Source organism: Camelus bactrianus, chromosome 21, assembly GCF_048773025.1.
Source record: "Camelus bactrianus isolate YW-2024 breed Bactrian camel chromosome 21, ASM4877302v1, whole genome shotgun sequence".
Taxonomy (NCBI): Eukaryota; Metazoa; Chordata; class Mammalia; order Artiodactyla; family Camelidae; genus Camelus; species Camelus bactrianus.
Genome location: NC_133559.1, coordinates 26990734 through 27018139, shown reverse-complemented (window position 1 = coordinate 27018139; position 27406 = coordinate 26990734). Strand labels below are relative to the sequence as shown.

Below are 27406 nucleotides of genomic sequence, written 5' to 3'. Positions count from 1 at the left end.
CCATTGAATAGAAGAGGCATTGGACTGGGAAACGGGGACTTCCCTTTTCTTTGTGGCCTTTGTGAGGAAATACAGCAGCTGGGTGGATTGGGCCTACCCAGAATGAGGGGTAGAAAGGGAAATCAGTTACCTGCGCATCTTATTAGCAGTGGTGGTAATAAAGGCACATGGGTAATTTTTCTCTAGGTACAAAGATACGTATATGTGGACGTACTTAGAGTGACTAGTTGTTCGTAGTTAATTCAATGGTGGGCAACCCATTCTAATACATATGTAAAATGTTGCCATTACAGAATCTTGAGTTAAAATTACAAGCAGAAAAAGAAATACTCAGGTATTGCTGACATGGGATACCAGAATCCGCCATTTGTCAGCCACGATCTCTCATCTCACACTTGCAGTGGGCGCACGCGGGAGCGGAGAGGCAGGTGAATCAGTCTGTACTATTTAAATTGTTACTTTCCTTCTCCCAGATCCTCTTTCCTGTTCAAGGTGAATGGCTGAATTTGGGTAAATTAAAAGTATTAAAAACAAGACAACAGGCCCAGAACAGAGTCACTTATACTAAGCCCCATGTCACCAGACCAAAACTTAATTACAGTGTTGGCCTCTCCCACAAATGGGATCTTAAAGCCAAGAATAGGAACTGCCTGGTCAGCACCAGTGAGGTCACCTGCCCGACCAAAGCCCGCCACGCCCTAAAGCAAAGTGACCTGGCCACAGCCAATCCGCTTTTGACTAGTGTAACCTGCTGGTCCTGCGCCCTTCTGCCTTTCATTTTGTACAGCTCCTCCAAGCTCCTTTCCAGCTGCTAGACAGGCTGCTACCCAAGTCACAAATGGTTGAATAAAGTCAGTAACATCTTGAAAATTCACTCAGTTAAATTTTGTTTTGTTAACAAAAGTTGGTATGATGTGACTCCACTATATACTGAAAACCCTGTGCCCACCAGTATGAAGAGTCCACTGCTCTGAACCTTCCTCCAGTAGCAGACGAGCCTCACTCCTGGATGTATGTATGTCCAGCTCCGTTAAGAGAGCTCTGCCTGGGCCACATGTCACACCCCAGTCCCTCAACTGAAGCCTGGGCTTTGCTGGCTCTTTCTCTTCCGATGGAGCCAGACTTTGTCCCTGTTCCACTGGCTGAAACTTGGATGCCTTTTTTCATCCAACTTCTCCTGAATTAAGGGGTAGTTATTCGCCTAACTGTGACTCTCACCACTGCCCATGGACTCCTGGCTCCACACTCTCTCCCAAGATCCAAGGCTTTGGAAAGTGATGTCATTTCAAAGTGGACATGAGTTCATTCTGCCCCACGAGCAGCCATCCACTTTTTGGAAACCAGCCCTACAGCTCAGTGAGGTCCCTCAACCCTGGTTCCAGCCACAGGGGTAGGCAGTAGGGGGCCTTCGGGAAACTCAAGTTCAGTGACTGATCAGCTTCACAGTCAGAGTTACTGTGAGTCTGTGGCCCTGGGAGTCCATGCAACGAAAGTTTTCAGAGGACCTGCAGAGTGACCTCTTCCCCCTGCTGCCTTGGTAGAACAAACCTAGAGAGAGCAAGTTCACAGTCTCTGCGTGACTCCCCCCTCCCCACTCATGTTGGATAGATAACCAGAAAGTGACCGGAATTTGAAGAAGCACCAGGAGAGCAGGGATCAAGGAACTTTTTTGCTCCCCATTCCCATAGTGCCTAGCACAGTGTTCAGCACTGAACAGAAAGAATGAAGGAAGGAACAAAGGAACCAATGCAAGGGATGAGCGATTCCTGCTTATCTCAGTAGGTCTGAGCCTTGGCTCCAGAGGACCAACAGATCTCGCCTGTATCTTCAAATGCAACACTTCTCCTTTCAGGCTTTCATTGCATTTATCACATCACTTAGGTGAGTCTTCACATATAATTGAAATACATCACTCCCAAAGCCCCACAAATGACACCAGCCACTGTGGGGCCGGTGCTCTAATTCCCAGAGGTGCCCGGCTAACCTGAGTGACACAGCCTCAAGACAACTTTCACATCTCAAATGAGGAGCGACTGGGCTCAGCAACCTTGCCTCCCTTCCCTCCTTCCTGCCACCCCCACAACCGGTGAGAATCCCAGAGTGTCCTCAACGTTTTTCTAGGTCACACACAACTCCTGGGCTTGCTGAGCATAAGCTGGTCTATGGGACTTCATCACTGCCCTGAAGAGCTTTGGCGTAACGGCCTCTAGGTCTGCTGCAAAGCTCCAGCTGCATGGGAATAGGTCCAAGTCAGTGATGGACGTTTACTAGCAACTGCCCATGCCTTATGCAAACCCTGGCTCTTCGGGGATGACAATCTGGTTGAGTGTCTCCAGAGACAGCATTTCCTACCCCTCCAGTACAGATTATGTCCAGAAGTCCTTCCAAAGGAGGCATTTTTTAAGCCACCCTGTGTCCCACCCAACACACTGATCCAGATGGAATCAAGCCAAAAGGAAACCCAAGCCACCATCGGGTAAAAGCAGGCTGTGGGAGTGCCAGTAAGGGGGATAATAAGCCCAAAGGTATCTGCCTCGGGGTGGGCTGCCCAGAAGGGAACAGACCTTTGTAAGCACCTATTAGACAAAGACAACCTGCCAAATTGCTTTGCCCACCTAGGTCTCCTACGCATCAAACCACACACCTCCCTGTCCTGTCATTTTAGAACTTAGACTCTGGACCACGACTTTTATGACTTGTTAAGATCAGACTCTGGGAGGTGGGAAACACCTCAGTGGTCACCCTGTCTGACTTCTGTCCCCATGCAGGGGTCCCCTAACATCCCTGACAGTCAGACAGCCTTGCCTTGTGCACCAACTCAGAACCTTCCAAATGTGCCTGATCATACGAATCACCAGAGGCATATGTAAAAAATTACAGCTCACCAATGCATCAAAGCCGCACGAAATCAACGCCTCTACAGAAAGGGCCTGCGAATCAGAATTTTTCACAAGCATTCCTAGCGAGTCTTACAATTAAGCATGTTTCTCGTGTGCATGTCATGCACTGGTTCTTGACAGTGGCTACATATTCAAATCAGCTGGGAAGCTTTAAAAAAAAAAAATCAATGACAAGCCTTTACCCCCAGCGATTCCTACTTAATTTGTCTGGAGTTGTGCCCAGGTGGTGTAAATTTTTAAAGCTCCCAGCTGATTCTAATGTGTGGCCAGGGTTGAGAACTACTGTAATATCTTCCCAGGCCAATGATAAGCTCTTTGAAGACAGCAACCAAGAAACCTATGCCTCTTGGTTCCCCTCACTGAATCCCACCACCAGGGTGAACTAGTAGCAGAACATACTCTCTAAGTGCTGAGTCGATCTGATTTAACTAGCATTGTTCACCCGGCAAATAAGGCATGCAACTTCCTAACCATATTAAGAAGCTGTATACTTAACAAGAGGCCAAAAACCAGAGTGATATGAACTTCTAAGCCTTACCACTCTTGAGTCTGTGCGCGCGCGCACGCACACACACACACACACACCCTAGCCTTCCCTTCCCGAGACTAACCAGCCCAAAACAACGCCAGACCGCATCCCACGACCCTTCCCTCCTGCCCCTGCCCCTCGCCAGCCCTACTCACGTTGTACAGCACAGTGGTCCACCCTTCCATGGTGATGCACTGGAAGACAGTCAGCACGGCAAAAAGGATGTTATCGAACTGGGTGATCCCATCGTTGGGGCCGATCCAGTCCCTGCATTCATAACCAGCTGGGCAGCCCTGCACGCCGCATGGGTGAGGGGGGTCAAATCCTTCTAGAATACCTACAGACACATTTGGAGGGTGGGGGAATAAACCACGTGATGTTTAGCGCAAGCTGGAAAGGATCCCAGGAAGCCACAAGCACACAAATTCTATTTCCCACAGAAAGGTCTGTCCTTCTTTGTCTCAGGCTCCAACTCCTCACATACCATGTGTTCAACCCAACATATCCCAAACTCCTCTCACAATGGAGCCTCTCCACATGTCCCCATCTCTACTTTCTGCAGGCCAAATCTTCTACTTTCTCCTGAGTACCACAGGAACTGACAAGGCAGAACCTCACTGATTCTCTAACTTCAGATTCCAGGATAGACCCTGAGATCTTTCTGAGTTCTTTGGGGACGATTTTAAACAACAGTCCCTTCTGTGGGTCTTAACTCCTTGTCCTTATGGCCTAAATTCCTGGTCTTGAATGAGACAAAAGTAAAAAATAAAAATCCAATGTGGAAGGTGTCCTTTGAAGATTCTTTTCATAAAAACATGGTACCTCATTGGGCTCCTTCAACCTCCCCCCAAGCCCTGTCCTCCCAGGGCACTCTACTCAACGTGAAAAGAACACATAGGATACAGAGAGACAAGAATGTGGGGCCTGTGTACCACTCATCTCCCAGGCACCCTGCCAAGCCAAGCTCAGGGCTCCCTCAGTTCTCCCACATTGCGTGGGGCGTCACAGCCGAGAGGGGGAGGTCAGAGCTGGAGCATGGAGGGAAAATGTCTCCAAGATCTGGAGGGCCCCTAGTCTGACTCTGGACCCTTGGGTCTCCCTGGCTGTGTGCCAAAGAGGCCATGGTACAAAGGGTAATTCTTCAGTTAGATAGTTTCCTACATGCCTTCTGATAGCCATGTACTGTGGGATGGGGGAGCTGAGACCTTCTATTTGAAATCCTCTGACTGTAAACCTAAGAGGTTTTTGCTTTGCAGTATCAGTGCCCAAGGGGGATCTTTCGTCTGGGCTGGTTGTGCTGCTGACTAGGAAGTTTCTGATTCTAATTCTAGGGTTGGGATAGGACACACTTCTCCAACCAGCCTCCAAATGCCCTGAAATTACCCCAGTGACCAGAGGAGAAAGGAAGGGAAGAAGCAGAGGTCAGGAAACAGCGACCCTACCTGAATTGTTCATGAAGCATGCTCGGTGCAACTTCCCACTGTAGAACTCCAAGCCAATGATTGCAAACATCAGGATGGCAAAGAAGAGCAGAAGGCCGATCTGCAGAAGGGGCACCATGGCCTTCATGATGGACTTCAACACAATCTGCAAGCCTGGGAGGAAAAGAAAGAGAGTGACCCCCGGAGCCCTCGCTGAGCACCACCGGGTACAGCAGGCTCAGGGCACCCTTTCCTATGAGAAGGGCAGGTCTGTGAGGGAAAAACACCACTGGTCCTGAGATGATAAAGACAATTCATAAAGGGATAACCAGGACAAGGCAAAGACCGCCATCACCTGTTCCCCTAGGGACCAGTCCCTTCCTCCTCTTCACCGTTTCCTGATCACTTACATGCCCATTACCCCTCCCTCATTTATTTCACCCACATTGTCTTCTGGATTCCTCTCAAAGATGAAACCTATTAGAATGGGCTTCTTTCCTAAAGGGCATGTCCCTTTAGGACAAAGTTCATCTTCCCCACCACTCTGGCTCCAATCCAGCTCTCCCACCCACTGCTGGGGGAGCACAATTAGTACAACCACTATTCATAAAACACTACAGCCTTTCAGGCAGAAATTATACTTCTAGCCTAAAAAAGGATCAGAGATTTGAATAATATTTAGTAAAAAGATGTCTGTTGCAGCACTATTTCTAGGTAGGAAAAAACCAAGAAATAACCTAAATGAACAGAAGCATAGAAAAAGACTACATAAGTTATGACCCATACAAGACAGACTATAATACAGATTCTAAGATCATATTTTTGAAGAATTTTTAATGTCAGGAAAATCAAATGCTTATGGTGAAATCCAAAAGCAAATATATCCCAACTACATGAAAATGCACAGTAGAAAAAAATGAATAAAAAATATGCTAATGGTGATAAGGATACCGGACTTAGAAGACCACATTTGGAATTCCTTCCCTGCCACTTTACTATATTTGTGATTTAATAACCTACATACAGGGAGTTGTGAGGATTTAGACAGTTAACTATCTAAAAATACCAAGCATCGTAAACATTGATGATTGTTGCACTTGAGATTATAAACTTCTTAATCAAGTTCACGTCTGTATTTTTAATAGAAATACAATATGATAATATTATATAATATGATTTATAAAGCATCCAAATTACCCAAAAAAAATGCTAAAATGTTGACCAAAGTTATTTCTGAGTGACAGGGTAAGGGGCGCTCTTCACTTTCATTTTGTATTGTTCCCTTTACTTTCCAAACTTTCTATGAAGATCTTTCATTATCTTTAAAATCTGGGGGAGAAAATCTGCTAAATTTGAAAATGAAATGGGATGCCAGATTGCTGCATCTCCTCTATTTATTAGTGCAGGGGCTTCCTCCCAAAAGAGATTATTTCATGTTGATCCCAAATTCTCTTAGACCCTGGATCCGGTTGAGGACACATCAGTAAAGCTATTAGCAGAGGAGAAAGAAGAAAGGCAGGTGCTCACTAGGAATCCCTGACACGAGCTTCAGGGGCCTCAGGACACGCACGGCCCGGAGGGTCCTCAGGTCCACATGTGTGTTGAAGTGGGTTCCCGCAGTGGCCAGGATGCTGCAGATGGAGATACAGAAGGGTCAAGGTTACCGCAGTCTGGCTTTCTCCCCCTGTTCATGGGGGAAGCTGGGTTAAAGATGATCAGCCTGGAAAGCGCACAGAGCTGATGCCAGCTGTGTGTGGGCGCACCTGAGCTCGGGTGAATCACCAGTGGTTCCGAGTGGAATTAAATTTAGCCACATCTGGGTTTCACTTTGCAAAGGAGGAAGACGTGTCATCACGTTGGAATCCTAGTTCCAAATCATCAGTAAAACACAAGGTCCCCAGCATTTGTCTTATTCCTTCCCCTAAACCACATCCCCTACTCTGCTCTCTGCCCCTTGCCAACCTCCTTCCCTCCTTTCCAACCTACCAAGGCCCTCGCATTTTTTTTTTTAATTTCAAAGTTTTCTTAAGATTCCCCTGCCTCTTATCTCCTTCAGGAAATCTCTCTGAGTTAACTGCAGTACAGGAGTAATTGACTCTTCTCTATCTTGACACTTAGAATTTTTAACCAAACAAATCAATCACACTGATGCTTATAATCAGGGAATAACTTCACTGGTCCCCATACAGTATTTTTATAATCTCCCCAAGTCACTGCATGACCGGGATTTGGTTTCCACTTCTACAGCCATATCCAGAAACACATACACATACACCCAAAATCCATAACAATCCTATTAGATCATGTACACCAAATACCTTGTCTTGAGGAGACAATTTATTTCATATAATCCCATGACATTGCAGGTACTTTGGAGAGACAAAGACACTTAAGTACTTATGAGAGACACAGCAGAAGACTGAGAGTCAGAAGAATTGGGTTTCGGTCCCGATTCGTGCACTTGAGAATTGGGTGCCTTGAGGCAAGTCAACCTCTGTGGGCTTCACTGCTTTCATGTACAAACTGGGGAAGTACCACAGCCTACTTACAGAAACAAAATGACATGGTATTGAACATTAAGAGTGTTCCGTAAACTATAATGTGCAAAACAGATATTATGTCTAACACAAACATCAATAATATTGGTTTTACAGCTCTAATTTTAGCCGCCTTCCTGTAGGATAGCACTTTTTCTTCCTTTCAACCTCCAGGACAATTTCAGCTCTATGGAACTACTGGGGAATGAGTCATTCAGAAAACTGAATTTTCTATATAGTCAAAGGGTGACAAGAATGGTTTATTTCATTTAATTATTTTTAGTGGAACCTCTCTGAAATATTTCAAGGATGGAGGAAGGTAACTTAGAGTGCCTTCAATGTGTGAACAAAAACTTGAATGAGAGGTTTATGCTGTATTGTCTCCAGCAGGCAGGTATGGGATCAGTAGGCACAAATTACACAGGTCCAGAACATTCCCGTCTTGAGAAGTCACTCTGAAACGAAGATTGCTGGCCAACAACCAAGTAGACTGCTTTATGTGGTAGTGACTTCCTGACAATATAAGTGTCCAAGCACAGACAGAAGAACTCTCTTTTAGGAAGTAAAGAGGGTTCCAACACTGGGTTGAAAGTTATTTAAATGATCAATAGAGATTTCTTTCAACTTTCGGAGTCTATAATTCAATGTTGGTCCGACCTCAAAATAAGAACCAGAAAGAAACCCTTCTCTCATAAAGAATTTCAGGAGCTATGCAAGCTTTCCAAGTCTCCTCGGTCTCTCCCAAGCTACACTTCCATATGCTCATCTGAAAAGGAGGGACTGGAGGAGAACGGAGTCTCTGACACTGTTTTTGACTCTATCTTCCGAGGTCAAAGAGAGAAATTTGGGAGGGGAGTGATATAATTTCTAAGGAGTAGGGGAAAACTGAAGAGAAGAGAGAGCAAGGAGAAACGTGGAAAATAGGACCACAAAACAGGACAGAAATAGAAAAAAATAAAGAGGAGAGAAAGAGAAGCTTCAAGGATGGGTGTATTGACAGAGAATCAGAACCCCAGGGACACGGGGTCATCGCTCCCCTGCTCCTGTAACAGGGGAAGGAGCCAGTACCCTGAGTCTTCTGAGGGCACAGGGGAGGCTGCTTTCTCTCTGGTTCACTGTCTTACAAACACAGTGGATAGACACTTGTCCTGTTCAGAAACCAGAGCTCTGTTTCCTAGGATACCCAGATACACATGAGATGCACTTTCACGTCATAAAAAGGGCCGTTGAAAATGACAATCTCCTCCCCAACCCTGAAATGAACCAGGTACACTTCAGAACACGGAGGTGGGAGCCCCAGGACCACATTAAAAGGCAGGAAGGTACAAGTGTAGGGAGAAAGAAAAGGGGGTGGAGGAGGAGAAAGAGAGGATGGGGAGGGAGCAGTGACAGGAAACATGGAGATGAAAGCAAGGAGGGAAATAAGAAAGGAAGACTGACGGAGAAGCCAACGGCAGAGAAACAGGAACAGTCACACGGGGGAGGGAAGAAAAGTAAAGCTCACTCCAAAGAAAGCAGCAGAAATCTGGCACCGGGGCTGGGCAAAGCCAGCCATGAGAAATGTCCGTGCCCTTTCCGCCAGGTGCAGCCTCGGCCGAACCCCTCTCCCCAGGTCCTCTGAGCCCCACACACTTCAGGCAGGGCCCTGCACCTGCGGCCCCCGGAACTGTTTCTTTCATCCAGCGCAGGAGGGCTGTCAGCTGGGCCTCTGACTGATGCACACTGGCCCTTGGGTGTCTGCCAGTGTTCAACTCATCCTTGCAGGCAGGAATTACAATTCGACTCCCCCATCCACCTGTTAGAAACAGGAGCAATGGGATTCTTAGGGGGGAAAGATAATTAAGAAAAAGGGCCCTGTTCTGAGCACCTATAAAACGCTATGCCCACTGCCATCGCTGCCCATACCATATCCTAGAGAAAGTCTCTGTTTTCTCACCTCTCTCCCTGATAAGACCTGGAACACCTCAACTGGGGATACTATCTTCCTCATCTAGAAGTGCCCACACCTCGCCCAGGGTCTGGCATGTACAACGTGCTCAGTAAATGCTTGACAGATGGAACTGCACTGATGGAAGTAATAAACGTGTTGCAGCAGAGATCATATGGACAGAAACCCCGCAGAAACCCTAGAATTTGTCAATGAAAAGATCAGGATAGCACAGCTGATATGCCACTCAAACACGTGCCTGTCTGAGCACCCAGGAGTGCACTGGAGCATTTTACGATTTTATGAATCTTCCAACGGACTGCTACGACTCCTGCTCGCAAGCAGATCCCACAGGACAGGATCTGCCCAGTCTTCAGTGAGGGCGGGGAAGGAGGAAGACTCAAAATTCAAAGATGCCTCCCAGCAAACCCCAAGTACTAAAGAGCACCCAGTTCGGCACACGTCTGAGTCTTGTCTGGAGCAGGCCCTGGGCAGGAGGCCTGGGAAAAGTGAACAGTAAGAAAAGGCCTGGGCCTCAGTCCAGTAGAAGGAGACAGACACAGAAATGGAATGATCACAACTCACCACGAAGAGTGTCATAACAGAGGTGCTTACAAAGTGCCGTGAGAATGGGAAACCCTGCAGTGACAACTCCCGTGTTTACCACCTTCTAGCATCTTCCAACATGTTATCTCATTAAATCCTCCAAAAACTCCTGATATTACTATTGTCTCCATTTCAGAGAGGAGGAATTTGAGGCTCAGAAAAAAGTTAAATTGCTAATAAATGACAAGACCAGGTATTAAAGTCAGTTCTCTCGTGAGATCAAAGCCAACCATCTCTCACTCTGCCATCACGCCGGGCAATGCCTTCTTGGTCCCAGGCAGCTCCACTGTTCCTTATTTCAGTGCATTGCTAAAAACACCAAGGTCACAGTTTGGTCCCCAAACAAGAGAGTGAACTTGAGTCTCCTTCATCCCAAGGCCACAAATGGCCAACCCCCACAGACGTGTCACCAGTCACCCTCAGGACCAGCAGGTGACGACTGCCCCAGTACCTACACGTACACACATGCAGGAAAAGGCACGCGTGGAAGGCGCAGGGGCAGAAGAGGAGATTGGCATACTTGGAAAACTCAAACAAGGGGTCTTGTGGCTGGAACCTACTGATCCAGGGAAGAAAGGAGAGTGGAGAGGCTGCAGAGACTGGAAAAACGTCAAAGAAGACTTTACAGGCTATGTTAGAGGTTTGCACCAAGTCTGGCAGCGCTCAAAAGCTCCAGGCTTACAGTTAGCGATGGGGCATCAGGGTTCCCACGCCGCCACTCTGAGCTCCAGGGGACGTCTCCGATTTAACGGCTGGTCTTTTACCTTCTCCCCCGCCCCCGCCCCAGCTGCTGTAACTGGCGTCTGCCGTGGTCCCCGTACCTGCATGCATGCCACCTCCTAGCCCCACGGGCTCCTCCCGGGGCAGCAGCTGCGGCGTGCCTCCCTCACGGTTGTCCTCCCACGTAACAGAGATACTCCATGGTCGTGCCAACCAGGGAGGCTGGGCCCCTCTCCAGCCCTAGAGGGTGCACCCACATTAGTCTGAGCAAACTGTCCTAAGTAGTGACTGGCTTAGGAGTGGGCAAGTAATGGCGCTTACACCTTGGAGTGCGAGGGACAATACGCTGCGGGGCGCCAACTGACCCGTGTTCTTAGAACAAAAGTAGAAGCATATGAAGCAAGGCTTTTCACATCTTTTTTGATCATTGCCTACACTGGGAAATATGATTTACATCATAAGCTGGGGTCGTCTGCATAGATAATTGTATAATGCTTCATAAAATAATACTCTTTCTGTGTGTAATACATTCATATTTTATCTTCAATTCTCCCTTTCTTCCTTTTGTATAATACTGGCTGCAATCAACTAAATTGCTTTCTTGACCCTCTAATGGGGTTGGTCCACAGCTTGAAAAACCCAGATGTACAGAGCAGCCAAAACACACGCTCCTTCTAAGGAGACTGTTCTAAGGAGGACAAGATGGACCAACAGGAATTGCTGCTTGAATAACACCAGTCTTGGTGTTTTCCCAGACCAATAAAACAATCTGCCTTGAAAGGTTTTGTGCTTTTCCAAGACCTGGAAAAAGACACAGGGCTCGAGGAGAGACCCTTCCCCTTTTCTAGCACCTGAAGCAGCAAGAGCATCTTGCTGCCCTCGGGAATGGGCGATCTTACACACATGCTGACTTCAAAACCATCCTGAGGCAGCCCATTTGTTTCTGGGTTTTTTTTTTTTTTTTTTTTTGGTTGGTTGTTTTTGTTTGTTTGCTCTGTGTTTTGGCTTGGGTTGGAGTAAATTTATGGCCAAGGGGAGCATGGACTTTCTTCTAAGTCCACAGATAATCAATAATAGCCAGGAAGCCCTAATATTCCTTAAGGAGGATGGGAAGGAGGGCAGGCTCAAGTTGCCCCTTTCCAATAGAGAAGACCTGTTTTCAGAAGGGAACAAGTTGTTGTGTATTTAATAAAGAGAAGGCAACCTTTTCTGGATTTTGAAAAGGGGTTCCTAATTAAGTTTCATAGGATTTTTAGTGGATATGAAGGAGTCCCAAAATATGCCTTTTGATGAGCAGAAAAATCATAGCCTAAAAATTCTCTCTTTTCTTCCTCAAAGAAAGGTCAATAATCAAACCACATCACAGCAAGGAGAGGAAGTTGTATGGACATTTGAGACCAGAAGATGTAGGGGGCTGTGCTGGGCACTGTACGAGGCTGGGCAGCATCCCTGGCCTCCACCACTAGATGCCAACAGCATCCCCTCCTCCATCCTCCTTCCTCAGGTTATGACAACTAAGCACGTATCTAGACACTGACAAATGTTCTCTGAGGGCACCCCTGGTTGGGAACCCTGCTGTAGGAGAGCCCCTCAGACAGTAATTCCTTCAAGCTGAGCAACAGGCTGACCAAAGGCAATGCCTGATTCACAACCAGTTCCTATCACTCCAGGAGAAGTACACACAGCCCCGTTCAAGCAGAAATGAAGAGGTTGCCAGGATGTCCCCCCAGCCACAAGTCGTAATTTTGAGTGACCTCCAGCATCGATGAAAATTCCCTTCTGCTTTCATCTTTAAGAATCTCCTAGGGGATACATAGAGCTTAACCCCTCTTTGTCTCTGAAAGAAGCCTTAAATCAAAAGAAAAGTTTCCCCAAATGATGCAAGGTGAAGAACACAGAAATGTACAAGGGAGGGTGTTATTTGCTTAACCTCAGTGAAGTGGAAACAAAGGTTAAGTTCCTACCAATGGTCTTGGGTTTCTTTCTTTTTTATGAGAAAGTTCCTGATTATCCACTCAGACACAGCAAGGAGAGATGCCAAGCGATGGGTAGAAACTCTGTGACTGTCCTGACCAGCTGATGATGACAACAACAAAAAAACCTCCCTCATGGTTACTTCTCAGCACACACAGCCCTGTTCCATAACGATACCATTATCCCCCATCTTCTAAGTTTGAGAATTACGGCTCACAGAGAGAAACTGGCTAGACCAAGGTACCTGGTCAAACTGAGGCTTAAACTCAGAAATTCAGTTTCCAAATTTGGAGTCTTTTCCATAGCTACGAAAGATAATGGCTAATAGCTCAAAATACATCCCAAAGGCACATCTACTTGACAAATGCCCTTCTCTTGGACGACCACAGAGCTGCCTCTCTGCAGAGCCTTACGGTGTCCTGCAATCGCAGCATCATATGAGTGTTACCAAAACTGTGCTTCGGAGAGTTGGCAAAGGAGGAGAATTGCTGGAGAGGGAAATCCCACATTATAAGAACTCGCTAACATAAATACATGTTCTTTGAGTTGTTTTGCTAGTAGTGCTGAGGGATTTCTGTTGATCTACCACCCACACACTTTCTCTCACCAGGTCTCCCTCAGGACCAGGAACAAGCATTTGTGAGATGGCTAGCCAGGGAGAGAGCCCAGCTGAGGAACAGAACCTAGCTAATTACCCACTTGGGGGCCAAGCCTCTAATAACAGCCTCGGCAGAAGAATGCGCTAACGAACTCCAATACCAGAGTACAGACCCTTTTCCCCAGCAGTATAACTCAGCACTGCCCTTGCCAAGTGGCCGCCTGTGGTTTGCACAGCCAATACCTCCCTTGCCTCCAACACCACCACACTAACCCTACAGTTCTTTTCAAAAACTACAACGTTCTTATGTGACATTGCTGGCCGGTTCACAGGTTCAGGGCCAGGGAGCTCCCTGGGATGTTTAGACTTGGACCACAGTTTGGTCAAACTCTTCCAAAGCAGGTATAAAATAAAATATAAGCCATAAGATAAAAAGCTGTCATTGCCCGTGTTTTCTCTCACAGAACAAAGCTGGCTGCAGGGAGAAAGAAGAATAAAGCTGATCCCACGGAGGTAAGAGGAGTGAAGGAAAAAAGGAATTCTGCTGGAGAGAGCACCCTGATCCTACAGTTCCTGAGGCCTGACTGCTTCCTGACATTTCTGCAACTTGGTGGTCCTGTAAGACAGCCCTTCCTTGAAAAGCCCCTCCCTGCTTAAACTAGTTCAAGTTTGATGTGTGTCACTCACAGTAACCCACTCACCTGTTCTGTCCAGACAATACCATCTGCATAAGAAACCAAAGTGAAGAGGCTGATGTAACTGGCAAGGTCAGACAAAAGCTAGGTAAGATACATGAAAAACAAGGAAAAACTCAGAAACATGCCCCTGGTAGGGAGCCAATAAACCAATTAGAGGATGTACAAGCTTTCTGCTTGATGTCACCTTAGCAAGTGGCTTAATTTCTAAGATACTGAAGCGCTGTTTCCTCTTCAGCTTCAGAAAGACTGAAAAATTACATTCATGATCATGGAAAGAGTCAAAGGCCCCCCCCAGGGTGTCAAGTGTTGATGAGCGCAGGTGGGCACTGGGCGGAGGGCTGCCTGAAGGGGTCCTTCAAAGTAGGAGGAAAGGAAAGCTTAAGTAGTAAAACTCTACTTTCTTACAGCACATTGGGGTAAGGAGCCTTTTAGGGGGAGTGTCTGGGAAATATATGGCTCAAAGAATCTGTCTGAGTTTATAAAATATTCTCAAATCAATGACTCTTTCAGACAAATCATGGATCCATAAGTTTTATTTAAAAATATATATCTGTCCATTGTTCCACTTTCCCAGTTCTACCTACAAAGCCTGAGAGATTGATTTGCATGACAGGAATAGGCCTTCTGTCTTCTAGGATGACAATGATTAAAAAAAAAATCCAGATAAGTTCCCATATTCGCATAGAAGACAGACCTACAGTCATAGTGCATGACCAAGAGGCAGCTATGAAGTTGTTCTAAAACATCACTTGTCTGTAGAGAACACAAGTGAACTACTGCGATCTGTCAGAGAAAACAAAATGCTTTTTACTTTTTAGACTCATTAAACCAAAGTTCATTCCAGTACTTCTGAGTCATATCACATCCCATGCCACCTACCTGGAAGACAATAAAATACAAGCAATTTTAATAATTCAAAAGAACTGTGCTTCTATACAGGAATGCTTTATGTGTTACCCAAATCCATGGGATGGTGTATGTAAGCACAAAGTAGGTTGTTTTAACTGCAGTTCTGCTGTGAATAAATAAAATGCTGAGTTGTTAGAGGAATCGAGGTTGTCTCCCAGCAGAACTAAGTGGCATGGGCATTTTCTCAGGAAGGGAACTGAAGAGAGCACCGTCTTCTATTTCTAAAGAACAATGGAGTGTGCCCATTAATAACGGAGTCGAGACGAAAGGACTGCTGTCCCCTGTACAAGTGCTTGACACCCAGGGTCCAAATTTAACTCGACGGCAATGAACTTCCTTTTCAGCTCCGAAGTTATTTTTACCTCGCCAGCTATGCAAATTGGCTCGTGGCCTCTGAGCATGAAAGAAGCCAGGCTGAGATTGGTTAATATTTTATGGAAAGTGAAATTACTGTAAACCACCATCCCTGGCACCGAGCTTCACATCCTCTATAATCAACCTTGTAAAAGACAGACCATGAGAAATGTCGCCAGTCTAGCATCGAGAACAGCAGGGCCGGGGACAAGTTACCAAAGAAGACACACATAGTGTTTAATGATTGTATGAAAAAGTTCCAAAGAACTACAAAGAAATTCAAATTAAAACAACACGAGAGCCTGTTCTGCCTATCAAATTGCCACCATTTGAAAGACAGTAAAAAGCTACTGAACAAAGTGTATGTGAGGACATTGAAAACGCTCACTCTCTGTGTAATCCAGTAGTTTTAGGAAATTATTTTAAGCTCCAAACTGAGGGCAAAGTTTTACTATGATGTTGTTCACTGAAGCATTTTTCATGACAGTAAAAAAAAAAATTTAAAAATCACTCACAACTAAATAAGAAGAAAAGAAACAACCCAATTAAAAAATGGTCAAAAGAAGTGAATAGACTCCTCACCAAAGAGAGATACAGATGGCAAATAAGCACAGGAAAAGACGCACCATCATTAATTACTAGGAAAATGCCAATTAAAACCGCAGTAGTCATTACTGCACACCTACTAGAAGGCTAAAACAAAACATGAAACGGAATATTGAACAGCCTGACAATACCAAATGCTGGTAACGATGTGGAGCAACTGGAACTCCTGTATATTGATGAGGGGGTTGCACGGTCCTCTTGGAAAACAGTTTGGCGGCTGCTTAGAGTTAAACATCCACTTGCTCTGTAAGCCCACAATGAAGTTACTTGTCACAGCTAGACTCACCACTGCCCCAGCCTGGAAACATCACAACTGTCCCTCAGACGGTGAATAAACAAATTGCGATACCCTCTTACAACTGAATTCCAGGCAGCCAGTAAAAAGGAAGGAACTCTCGGCACATGCAACGACAGGGATGAATCTCGAAAGCATTCTGTTAAATGCGAGAAGCAAGCGTCAAAAGGCAACATACTAAGTGATTCTATTTATCTGATAGTCTGAGGATTACTCAGCCTTACAAGAAAGGAGAGCTTAGCACATGCTGCAACACAGATGAATTCTGAAGACGTTGCGCTGCAGTCACGGAAGCACAAATGTTGTGATTCCACTTATTGGAGGAACCTCCAGTAGTGAAATTCATGGAAACGGGAAGTAAGAACCGTAGTTGGCAGGGGCTCGGGGAAGGCGGGAACCGGGAGTTAGTGATTAATGGGTACAGCGCTTCAGCTTTACAAGATGAGGAGTTACGTGGGTGGATGGGGGTGACGGTGGCACAGCAATGTGGATGCACTTAATGACACAGAACTGTATACTTACATATGGGTAAGATGGTAAATGCCATGCTATGTATGTTTTACCACAACTGAAAAATAAACTCTAAGGGCTCTGATCTCTTTGGAAGTCAGGTTTACTGAGATATAATTTACTTAGAGTAAAATCCATCCTTTTTAGATATACAGTTCTGTGTGTTTTAACAAAGGTATGTAGTCAGCTAATCACCATCACAATCAAGATACAGAATATTTCGCTCACTCTCCAAGTTCCCTCAAGCCCATTTATAGTCAATCCTCTTGCCCCAGCCCAGCCCCAGTTCCTAGCAACTACTGTTCAGTTTTGTCCTTATAGTTTGTCCTTGAAATTCCTCCCTTTTCTTCTGAGTTACACTTTTGCCCTCTGGCCACTTCTCTCCCTCCACTCTCCCTGAAAAGCAATGCTTCCTAAGGTTTCCTACGTGCACTCTTTCCCCATTTTTATTGATCCACACATTCTTCCTAAGTGGCCTCAGTGAAACCAAGCTTTTGTCACTTAGATGCAAATGACTCCCCAGTCTTTACCTCCAGGGTGGATCTCTCTCCTGGCATCCCCAGTCCCCAGTTGGGCATTTCCACCCTGCAGTCCCACCACCTCCTATGGGGCTTCTGGCCTCCACGTACCCTCTACAGTGCTTTCGTCACTCAGCAGGGGGACCTTTCCAAGGTGTAGATAGATCAGATCAACTTGCCTACAATGCACCAGCATCTCTTCACACTTACAGTAACACCCCAAACCTTCCCAAAAGTAAGGTCCTGCACAATCTGAGCCCTCCTCCCTCTCTCACCTCATCACCCTCTGTTATCTCCACCACCACCCTCTCTGATCCAGTCACGCCAGTCTCCTGTTTCTCAAACATTTCAGACTTATTTCTGTTCCAAGGGCTTTGCTCGTCCTTTGGTTTGGAACTCTCTTCAGTCCATATTTTCACATGGCTGTTCTACCCTCATCATTCAGATCTCAACCTAAATGCCACCTCTTCTGTCTTTCTCTAGATACTGTCTTACAGCAATTCCTGTAGCTTTGTCTCCATTAATCTCCCTATTCCCCACTGCAATGTCATCATTTTTCACATCACTACCTAGTGGTTTCTCTCTGCCTCCCTGTCCCCTTCTCTCAAAATCCTATCCCCAGACCACTACTAGGATGATCTTTCTGAAATTCAAGTCTGAGATGCAACTTTGCATTTTAAATCCTCCAGTATCTCCCTACTGACTTTCACACAATGCTATGATACAGCCTAGCCTCTTCCCACACCCACACCCACACCCACGGCCACACCACCTGCCTGAATGAACTGTCGTCTCCTACAGGCGTCAGGCTCTCCCGTGCCCGTCTCCTTGCAGGCACCCCGCCTTGTCTGGGTAAGACCTACTCCTCCAAAACATTTCCCTCAAAACTCTGTTCAGTGTGAACTTCCTTTAGGAAATCTTCCCAAATCACCCTTTCCCCCACCCGGTCTTCGATCTAAGAATTCATTTTCCTTATCTGTCTTCCCCAGCAAGGCCTGGGCCAGAGTTCCAGTACAATATGCAACAAGGTGTGTCTTAGTCTGTTTGCACTGCCATGATGTAATGCCACAGACGGGGTGGCTCCTCACAGTCCTGGACACCAGGAAGTCCAGGATCGAGGAGGCAGTGGATTCGGTGTCTGGTGAAACACGCCTCCTGGTTCACAGCTACCATCTTCTGGCTGTGTCCCCACATGGAGGACGCAGTGAGGGAGCTTTCCGGGGCCTCTTCTTACTAGGACACTAACCCCATTAACTAATCACCTCCAAAGGCTCCACTTCCAAATATCATCATATTGGGGGTTAGGTTTCAACATGTGTATTTTGGGGGGACACACTGTCTATGACAAGGTACCTGGCACACAGGAAGCACCCCACAGATGCATGTTGCAGGGAAGAGGACGAGATCAGCCTCAAGTTGGACACGACCTCAGAAAACATCAAGCCCAAACTCCAAGCCACCAGGTAGTGCCCCTGGGCTGAGAGCACCCCAGCCTCTGTCTGGGCCCGCACGGGAGGGGCAGCAGCACTCCCCCAAGGCAGCCTTACCCCCTTCTCAGCAACCATTTCACTCCCTTCACGTACCCTGAGTCCTTTCCCACAACGCGCTGCTAGCCAGCTCTGTGTCCTCCTCTCTGGAGAGTAAGGAGCCACAGATGATTCTCGACCAGGGGGACAACATGAGCAAAGTGAGACCCAGGCCTTTAGAAGGCGGTCCAGAGAGTAGCCAGAGAGAGGAGAGACGCCTGGGCAGAGGAGCAAGGCGAAGGCTCAGCCTCAGCCTTGCTGCGAGGTCAGGAGGCTGTGAACTTGGTCACAGTAACTGGGGTAAAAAGGAAGTTCGTTATCCCCATCTTCCCAGAATACCCAGCATGCGGACAGGACATGCCTGCTCTGCACGGCTGTTAGCAGAAGGGCTATTAAAATGCCCAAAGCTGTCAGAAAGAATTGAAGCAGCCACTGTATGGCAAAGGGTGACCGCAGTAAGGTTAGAGCTGCTAATGCCATTTTCCTGGGGGAAAGCACAGGCTATACAGGAAAGTCAGGAGGTGCTCCTGGACAAAATACAGGGGCCTTGCGGGCAGCCCCTGTCTACTGGTCCCCCCACGCCTGCTGTTTGCTCCTCTCAACAGCCTCATCATCGGAGGGCCCTGTATGACACCGTCAAAGCCCTGCTGAAGGCCAATGGGCTGGGCCCTTCCAGAAGCCAGCAACCAGGATCCCAGAGAGGAGAGCAGCAGGAATGTCGACCCCACATTCCCCCGAACTGACCCAAAACAACCCCCCAGCCCTCCCAGAGCCCCTTCTCCCAGAGCTGAGGAGGGGCGTGCCGCACCTCCCCATCCTTACACCACGTGATGGTCCTGCCTGACCTCACCATCTCTGACACATTTAAAAGAAAAGACATGGGGAACAGGGCAGCAGGGGGAACTGAAAATTCTGTGTGAACTGTGACAAAGCCTGTGAACGAGCAAATTATCTCTGCTTCTCCCTCCAAATTCTCGTTTCACACCCCTTGGTAGCAGCAGCCATGCTGCACACACTCTGGTCTCCATCCTAGTCACCAGGAATCTGAGCCCATCCAACCCAGAAGCTTGAATATTTCACTTCCCCGATGTGACCACAGTGCCCCTGCCGCCCAATCCACCCCAACTTCTGCCCACCAGCCCCACAGCGTGGCCTGAGGCCATGCACCCGCCCAGCAAATGCAATCCAGGAAGTGGATCTGCTCTTCCAGGTGACCTTTCTTTGGGGGAAAAGGTCCTGACACTATTATGGGAAGAAGTGCACTTGAAAGACCAGTGCCCGCAGGGCTTCTCGGGGGCTGAGCTGTCCGGGGGAGATGCACTGGGCTGCTCCACCCACATGTGTCCCCTTCTCTGTCCCTTCCAGCAGTTAAGATCTGCTGTGACTGTGGAGGGAGCCTGATTTTTTGCTTCTTATCTAGAGTCTTGCTTAGAAGTGGCCATTATGGGGACAAGAGAAAGAAAGACTCTCTCTCTCAGGGACAGCGTGGAATGAAAATGGATGAGAATTCATGGTCCTGGGAATTTAGTGTTTAGTGTAAACCCTGCATGAAGGTATAGTCCCCTTCTTCCACCCCAGAGGGAGGAGGGGCGTTGATGCTACCCTGCAAGACATCCAGTCAGAAGACACCCGGAACCCTGTAGTGAATCTGCATTCCAAGCAGAAACCCCCTCCTGCAGTGCCCCTCACTGGTGACAGTGGCCCAAGCACTCCCACACCACTTCAAGATCATCTGCTAGTCTAGACCCATGTTTCCAACCATCTCGGAACATTTCCATTCTTTTTGACAGGATTTAAAGAGTAAAGATCAGTGGAGCTTTCCTGATGAACTGCTTTCTGGGATTCCTCGTCACAAAGCTGAAGAAGGCTGCATGTCCCACAGAAGATGCAGTCTCCATAGAAAATGGTCCTCCCTTCATTCCTTTGTTCGTTCCTCCTGCATGAATGTATGCCGACGTTCCACATGTATCAGGTCCCAGACAAGGATGCAGCGGCAAGCAAGATGCTCAAGAGCTTAGAGCTAATGATCTATAGTGGACCGCATCTTCCAAGAGCCAAGGCCAGGGATGGAACAGGGCAGCCCTTGGCTCTGCTGGGGTCATGACACCAGGTAAGCCCACCCTTTCGTGCCTCAGTTTTCCCAATGAGAATACAAGGCTGCTGGTGCCACAGGGGGGAAAAGCTGGACACTCCCTGTAAGCAACCCTCCCACCCACAGTAACAGTGGAAGAAACTGCAGGGGTGACTAGGTTATCCTGCTGACACAGGGGAGGGTGGAAGGAAAAGGAGAAAAATGAAAATCTATGCATATGGTCACCTCCTTCCAGGATCAATGTGATTTGCTTCTTTGAGGACCTCTGCTGATTAGGGACAGGCAGAAGCTTTAATCTGGATGAGAGAATTCTGCCAGGAAAGCCTCTCCCTCCTTGAGGCTGCCACCCCAGGTCTTGTACCTCAGGCCAGATCAGTGGGGAAGATGGCTACTGGGTACCTCTTTCTGGGTCTGGTGACTGATATTCTGCTACACCTCTGTGTGTCTTATAAATACATAAAACAACTAAACAAGAGTAGGACAAATTCTGTTAAGAGAAAAGTGACCATTTTAAAATAACAACAGTGGCTCAAATATGTCTGGAACTTTGAAGTTGGAGAAGCATAAACATTCCCTGACAGGGGCATTGCCAAATCCCTAGAATTAGTCTACAGGGGATTAATGTTCCTACTTTGAAGATGAAGAGACCAAAGCTCAAGAAGGGCGAGTGATCTGCTGTTAGTCCCACAGATTAAAAGGTGGAGGAGAGCTGGACTTGGACCTCGTCTCCAGCTTCCCAGCTCAATGCTCATTTAGATTCAGCATTAAAAGAACATCCAAACTGCTTGTGAGAAACTGGGGATAAAAACAGCAGCTTTAGAAACCTGAGCAAATGTCCTGATTTCCAAAAAGAAGACTCTAGAATGATAACACATAAGCTCATTGTCAACTCCAAAGAAATTCGGCAATACGTTAGGGAAGAGTTTGTGAGCAAGGAAAAAGCAAGATGACCAGATGATGCCTGGGAAGCTTAGCTCACGCCTGGCCCTGGTGGGGAGGGCTCAGAGAACGTGAGGACTGTTCCAACCACGATCATCACTATTTATTATCAGGAACTAGCACAGAATTGCTTGGAACACACTGAACTAAGCTAACCTTGTTTCTTTTTTTTTTTTTTAATAGGCTATTGGATGAATAGATTAGGAAAATGCTTAAGATTTGGTATCCCTGTATTTCACCCAGCCCCTTGATAAAACCTCTTACGTTATCAGAATGGTTAAGAGTACCACCGGGTGAATTGCTAACATTTGAAAAATCTTGCCCAAATTATACTGATCAGTGAATAAACACTGACTTTGCTATTCAAAGCCTGTGAGACCTTAGGTAACTGCCTTAACCTCTCTGTGGTTCCACCTCCTCATCAGAAAAATAATGATAATAATAGCAACCACCTCAAAAGATCAAAAAGGGTTAACTAGATAGATAACAGACAGAGAGCCAGATAGGTAGCAAACATTAGCTATTAATGTAATTATGTTATTAACTTATGTTATTAACTTCAACCTGTAAGGAGGTGTCTAGCGGTGTGCCACTGAGCTCTGTTATCAGTATTTCTGTCCATTACAGCATGTTCATCAACAGCCTAGATGACAGTGGCAAAAAGGTGGAAAACCTCAAGACGGTGACAGCTGTTCATATGCAAAAGATCTGAGAATGACAGACCATCACAAGTCTCACATCAGCCAGTGGCATGATGAGGGGGCTGAAAAGTAAGGGCCAACTGTGTTCACAGACATGTGGCATCACCCGCCAGCTCTCTGCAGGGGTCAGATGGGTGTAGTGCCAGGCTCAGTGCTGGGTGTCATATTTTTAAGAGCAAAACTGGGAAGCTGGGGTAAGAAGGAGCACAGGGGGTCTTGAAATGTCAGGTGAGAAGCAGCTGAGCAAAGTAGGAATGTTCTGTTTGGTAGCAAGAGGCTATTGCTTGGATGAAGACTTACACTGCTTTTCTTCATGGCACGGCTTGAGCCAGTGGGTCAAATCAGAAGGGGCTAGATTTTGCCAAGAAAAACAGAAAGATGGACAGGAAGAAAGGAATGAAGGAAGAGAAGGTGGGAGGGAGGGAGGGAGGGAGAAGGTGGGGGCAGAACAGAGGGGCTGTCCAACATTGGAATCGTGTACCCTGCCCAGTAGTGAGCTCTTCATCACAGGGAGAGTCCAAGCAGGGGCTTGGTGACCAGATGTCAGGGATGCTATTAAAGAGTTTGATGAACTAGTCTTAAAGGACATTGTCAATCTTCAGAGGCTCAGATTCCACCCCCTCTGCCCTGCTCAGAGCTCTCTTCCATACACCCCTTCCTCCACCAAGATCACTGTGGAGCTCCTAATCCCATGAACACGTGCCAAAAGCTGGCCTGTGACATATATATTCAACAGTGATGGATTCAGCTGGCTGAACCGGCTGGCCTGTCTGAAGATTTCAACACCACAGCAAGTGACCCTCTGGAACCCCGAATGAATTGTGGAGACCATCAGGTGCCTAGGCTTCAAACAGCCTGCACTGGGGACCTCAGCCACACAGGCCAAACGCTGCAGCATCGCTACCTCCCCTCAACCGCCCACCATCACCATAGCAACCACAGAGGCTGACTACCTCACAAGGCATTTCAATTCAGGCAGAGGGAGGCCCAGTTTTTCCTGCAATTCCCTAAAGCAGTGAGAGCCCTGAGGGGATGCAGGAAGGACTGGAGAGGGAGAGTTTCTCCCGTCCTTCCCCAACAGGCTGCCCTGAGGCCACCTCCAGACACAGCCTGTCATCCATAATTTGACCTTGGCATCCTCTTACTCTAACCAAAAGAACGGGAGAGAGAGCCACTGGGGAATTTCATTATTTTTAGAAGCACAATCACTTAGCAACCTAAATGTCCCGTTCCTCCCCACCCTCCAGAAGCCCAGAGAAATAAATACAGTATTGAGGACTCCAGTGTTTGGCTCTGATACAGCATGAAGATGTAGTAATGATAATACTTTCTATTTATATAGAAAGAAAGCTTGCCTTTCAAGGAGCTCAGAGTCTTGATAAAATTAAGGCACTGATCCCTCGCACCCGGCTCCCTCTGCCTCCCGGGGCAAACTTCCCAAGGGTGACAGCTCTCCGCTCTTTCACGAAAGCCTAGACCCAGACAGACTTTATGTATGGGATCTAAGACATAGAACAGTAACAATCCTTCCACAGGGGCAGGGTCCCTGTATATTATTTCCTGCTACGAAGACAAGGCACTTATTTCTAGCAAGGAAGCAAAAAAAAAAAAAGGTCAGGATTTCTCAAGCAAGCGCCAGCAGGGATGTGCTTTCTCATATTTCACCCTGTTAACCATTGGTTTCTTCTGGAAACTCCTCCCCTCTAAGGGTCTCCACTAATCTGTCTCCTGCTCTCTGCCTGCTACCTCTCAGCCTCCCTTCTGAGTCACCCATGTTTTCCGCACCTGTTTAATGCAGGGTCCCCTGGAGTCCATCCCATCCGCAGCCTCTGTCTCTCTGCCACTCTCTGGGGACAATGTGACACACGTCTGTGGTTTCAAATGTCAACCACACACTGATGAACCACAAATGTCCATACAGACCCCAGAGCTGACCTCCAGCCTTTCTACCAGAGTGCCACACTCAGTGGTCCAAAAACATCCAACCCAACAAAGACAGACTCATCCTTGCGAACCCCCCACTCCAGATTGCTCCTCATCCAGCATCCTGTTATCTCTCAGGGAAGGACCACTCCCTCTACCACCAAACCTAGAACTCAGCTTTCATTCTTCCCTCCCCCTAATAACCTAAACGCAAAGGTCCCTGGATTATATCTGTACCCTCCTGTCCGATCCCACTGACACAGTCCAGGTTCATACCTTCATTATTTCCAAGACAGTAAAATATGTTAAAAAAAAATAGCCCCCTAACTGGTCTTCTGGGCTTGACTCTTACCCTTTCCTCCCTAACCATCACCACTCACTCACCTGCACCATGACAAGAATCTAAGCCTTGGAGAGCTGGAAGGTTTACCTATCCAGGGATTCTCTCTCTCTTGCTTTAAACGCTTTAATGACCCTCTGTTACCTTCATAATAAAATCCAAATGTGCCTTCATGGTACACAAGTTCTCAAGTTCCCATCTGCTCGCTGGGCTACGTCTGGAACCACCATGCTCGTCCTCCCTACTTTCCAGCCCCAGCAGACTCTGTGCAGGCCATTCTCCGAATGCAGCATGTTTGCTCTCACCTCTGTGCCTCTGCCAGGGTTCCCTCTCTGTGGCTTTCTTCCCCAGCCCCGACACAGCACGGACGAGCCCCTTCTGATTAAGTCTCCACTCAAGCAACAGCTCCTTGGTGTGGCCTCCTCCCCTGACTCCTCCAGGCAGATCTAGAAGCTGCCTCCTTCACGCTCCCTGAGTACCTTGTACTTTCCTCTCCTGGAGCATCACCACCTTTACTGTAATGGTTGGAGTCTAAGTCTAACTTCCCAGGATGCTCTGACTCCTGCAGAAAGGGGCTGTGTCTTCCATCTTTGTGTGTCCTGAACTCATCACACGCTTTGCCATTTACTAAGCACTTAAAAACACCTGTCAGAAAGGTACTCTGGTTTCCAGAGCTCCATACTACCCTCATCTGGGGGTAATCTGCTCCCCTCACCTTGGGGGTAGTCCAAACAGTCAGCGTCCCTTATGTAGTAAGCACCTCAAATTAACACATCATTTACGCGGGGAGTGAAGTCAAGAGAACACACATATGATGGCTGCCTTTCCTCTGAACCTGAACTTTCTACTCATGCAAATGAAGATAACATTAGTTAAACCATGGAACACTACTCTTTCTCATGTGCGTTGCTGGAAAGCCACAGCTCTGCTCTCTGGTTCTCAAGTTATTCAACTATGAAACCCTAATTCAGGACTTTACAACTCTCCCTTTCCATGTCATTTATTTAGGACTGTGGATCTACTTAATTTGGGATTTGGGGAAATCTAATCACTATTATCTACTCCCTTCCTCCCACCCCTAGAAGATACACATCCAGCCCCATGGGGCTCCACTCATCAACCCCTCGGTCTGCTGGCACCCCTACTCCAGCAAGTAGGATGAGAACCCAAGGCAGTTCCTCCTCTTCCCTCCTCCCCCTTGGGACAGATTCACTTCCCAAAAGTTTCCAGAATGCTCTAAAATGGAGGCAGAACCATTCTAAGGGAAGGAGACAGGTGAACCTGGAAGCAGCCTAGAGGTGAGCTGTTACACCCAACACACCTCCCACGCTGGTGATTTGCGCATGATTTTCCCTCCTCTCCTTTTTCCCCTTCCCACAGGCAGGAAGTATCCTGAATCAGAATCAGATACCACTCGCCCCTCTCTCTTCAGCCTTCTTCCTCCCTTTCCTCCAGCAGCCACCTCCCCGCCTTCCCACCCCTCAACCCCATGACTCCCCACATGTCTACTCTAATCCATTCACTTCTATTCCTTTCTTAACGTTCTCATGACACGAGACAACCCAGTTGTGTGACATTTCTGCTAACCTGGTGGGGCCATGGTGTTAGGGGAAACTCACCCCTCCTGCCCCACCCTTGGGACTCTGGGCTGGCTTTCCATTCCTTTCCCTGTAAAATGAGGTTAGACCTTCCAGCCCTCAGAGCTGGAATCCTCTTTTTGTCCAGCTTTCCCTTCCATTTCCCCTAGACACACCTTTCCTTCCCAAACCACTGCAGTTTGGGTGCTTAGAAAATGCTGTCCGTGCTCTGTTAACTGGGAGCTTCCTCTAGTCTCCGTGCCACAGAGTAAACCATAAAAATGTCACCTCTTCATTATCTGGGCCTATGGAGGGAGGAAGAGACTTAGCCAACAACCATGATGGATAAAACCAAAGTAATTTATTCTGTATTTGACTTTGAGAGGCGGTTAGAGAAACTCAGAGACATACAACTCCCTCTGCCCATCTGGAAACCTTCCCAAACCCTCCTGGGCTGGCCTGCATCCCAGCCTGGGGTTTGGCCACAGTGAGGAAAGAGGCCCTGGGCTGTGCAGAAAGACCACATGTGGATAAGATGGTGTTAACTGTGTCATTATTCATAATATTTCATGCTACAGCCAGGTAGGAAGTGCAACTTCTTAATGTCCCTGGTTGCTCAGCATCCAGGAGAAGGCAGGGGTTTGTTCATAATTATCCATGTGTTTTAAGCCACAATTAAGACACTAATAAAATGCTATGAGAACAGAGGGGAGGGAAGCACATAATTCTAACCAGGTGGTTCTGGGAAGTCTCAGATCAAGAGTTCAGGCCAAGCCAACACTGGTGTGGGTGGGCGGGCAGATCCCCCTCACAACTGACAGCTTGAATGTGACCCTTGCCTGCAATTGTCCTGGAAACCTGGCAAATCCACAAATAGTGAGTTCTATTCCATGCCTGAAACTGTGCAACATGGTATAAGCTACAAAAGATATTTAAGACAGTTGTGACTTCCATGCATAAAGTAATTAGTGAACAAGACAGCGTTATATTCTGATATAATAACGGGCTCGATGTGTAGAACTGTCAATACGAATGGGATCAGGCTCTAACGAAGCACTAACTGCGTGGAAATGGCGGTGAATAAGAAATCTTCTGCAGATACTGGTATTTATCTCCACTGCATCTCCGTGGCCACCGATGACGACACCCCAGCTAGCTGTGGGAGACAACACTTGCCCTCCATCGACGGGCTGCGTGTGATGGCAG

The 27406-nt window shown here is 47.2% G+C and overlaps 1 protein-coding gene across 1 annotated transcript in view; it reads right to left on the bottom strand.

Annotated features, from left to right (window-relative positions):
- CACNA1E (calcium voltage-gated channel subunit alpha1 E) overlaps positions 1-27406 on the bottom strand; it is a 345741-nt gene that overhangs the window by 191781 nt on the left and 126554 nt on the right. The window contains exons 5-7 of the mRNA XM_074349901.1: positions 6378-6481; positions 4872-5024; positions 3585-3766 (exon numbers count right to left, since the gene is read on the bottom strand). Of these exons, the coding sequence (XP_074206002.1) occupies positions 3585-3766; positions 4872-5024; positions 6378-6481 (439 nt within the window). The remainder of the gene's footprint in view (positions 1-3584; positions 3767-4871; positions 5025-6377; positions 6482-27406) is intronic.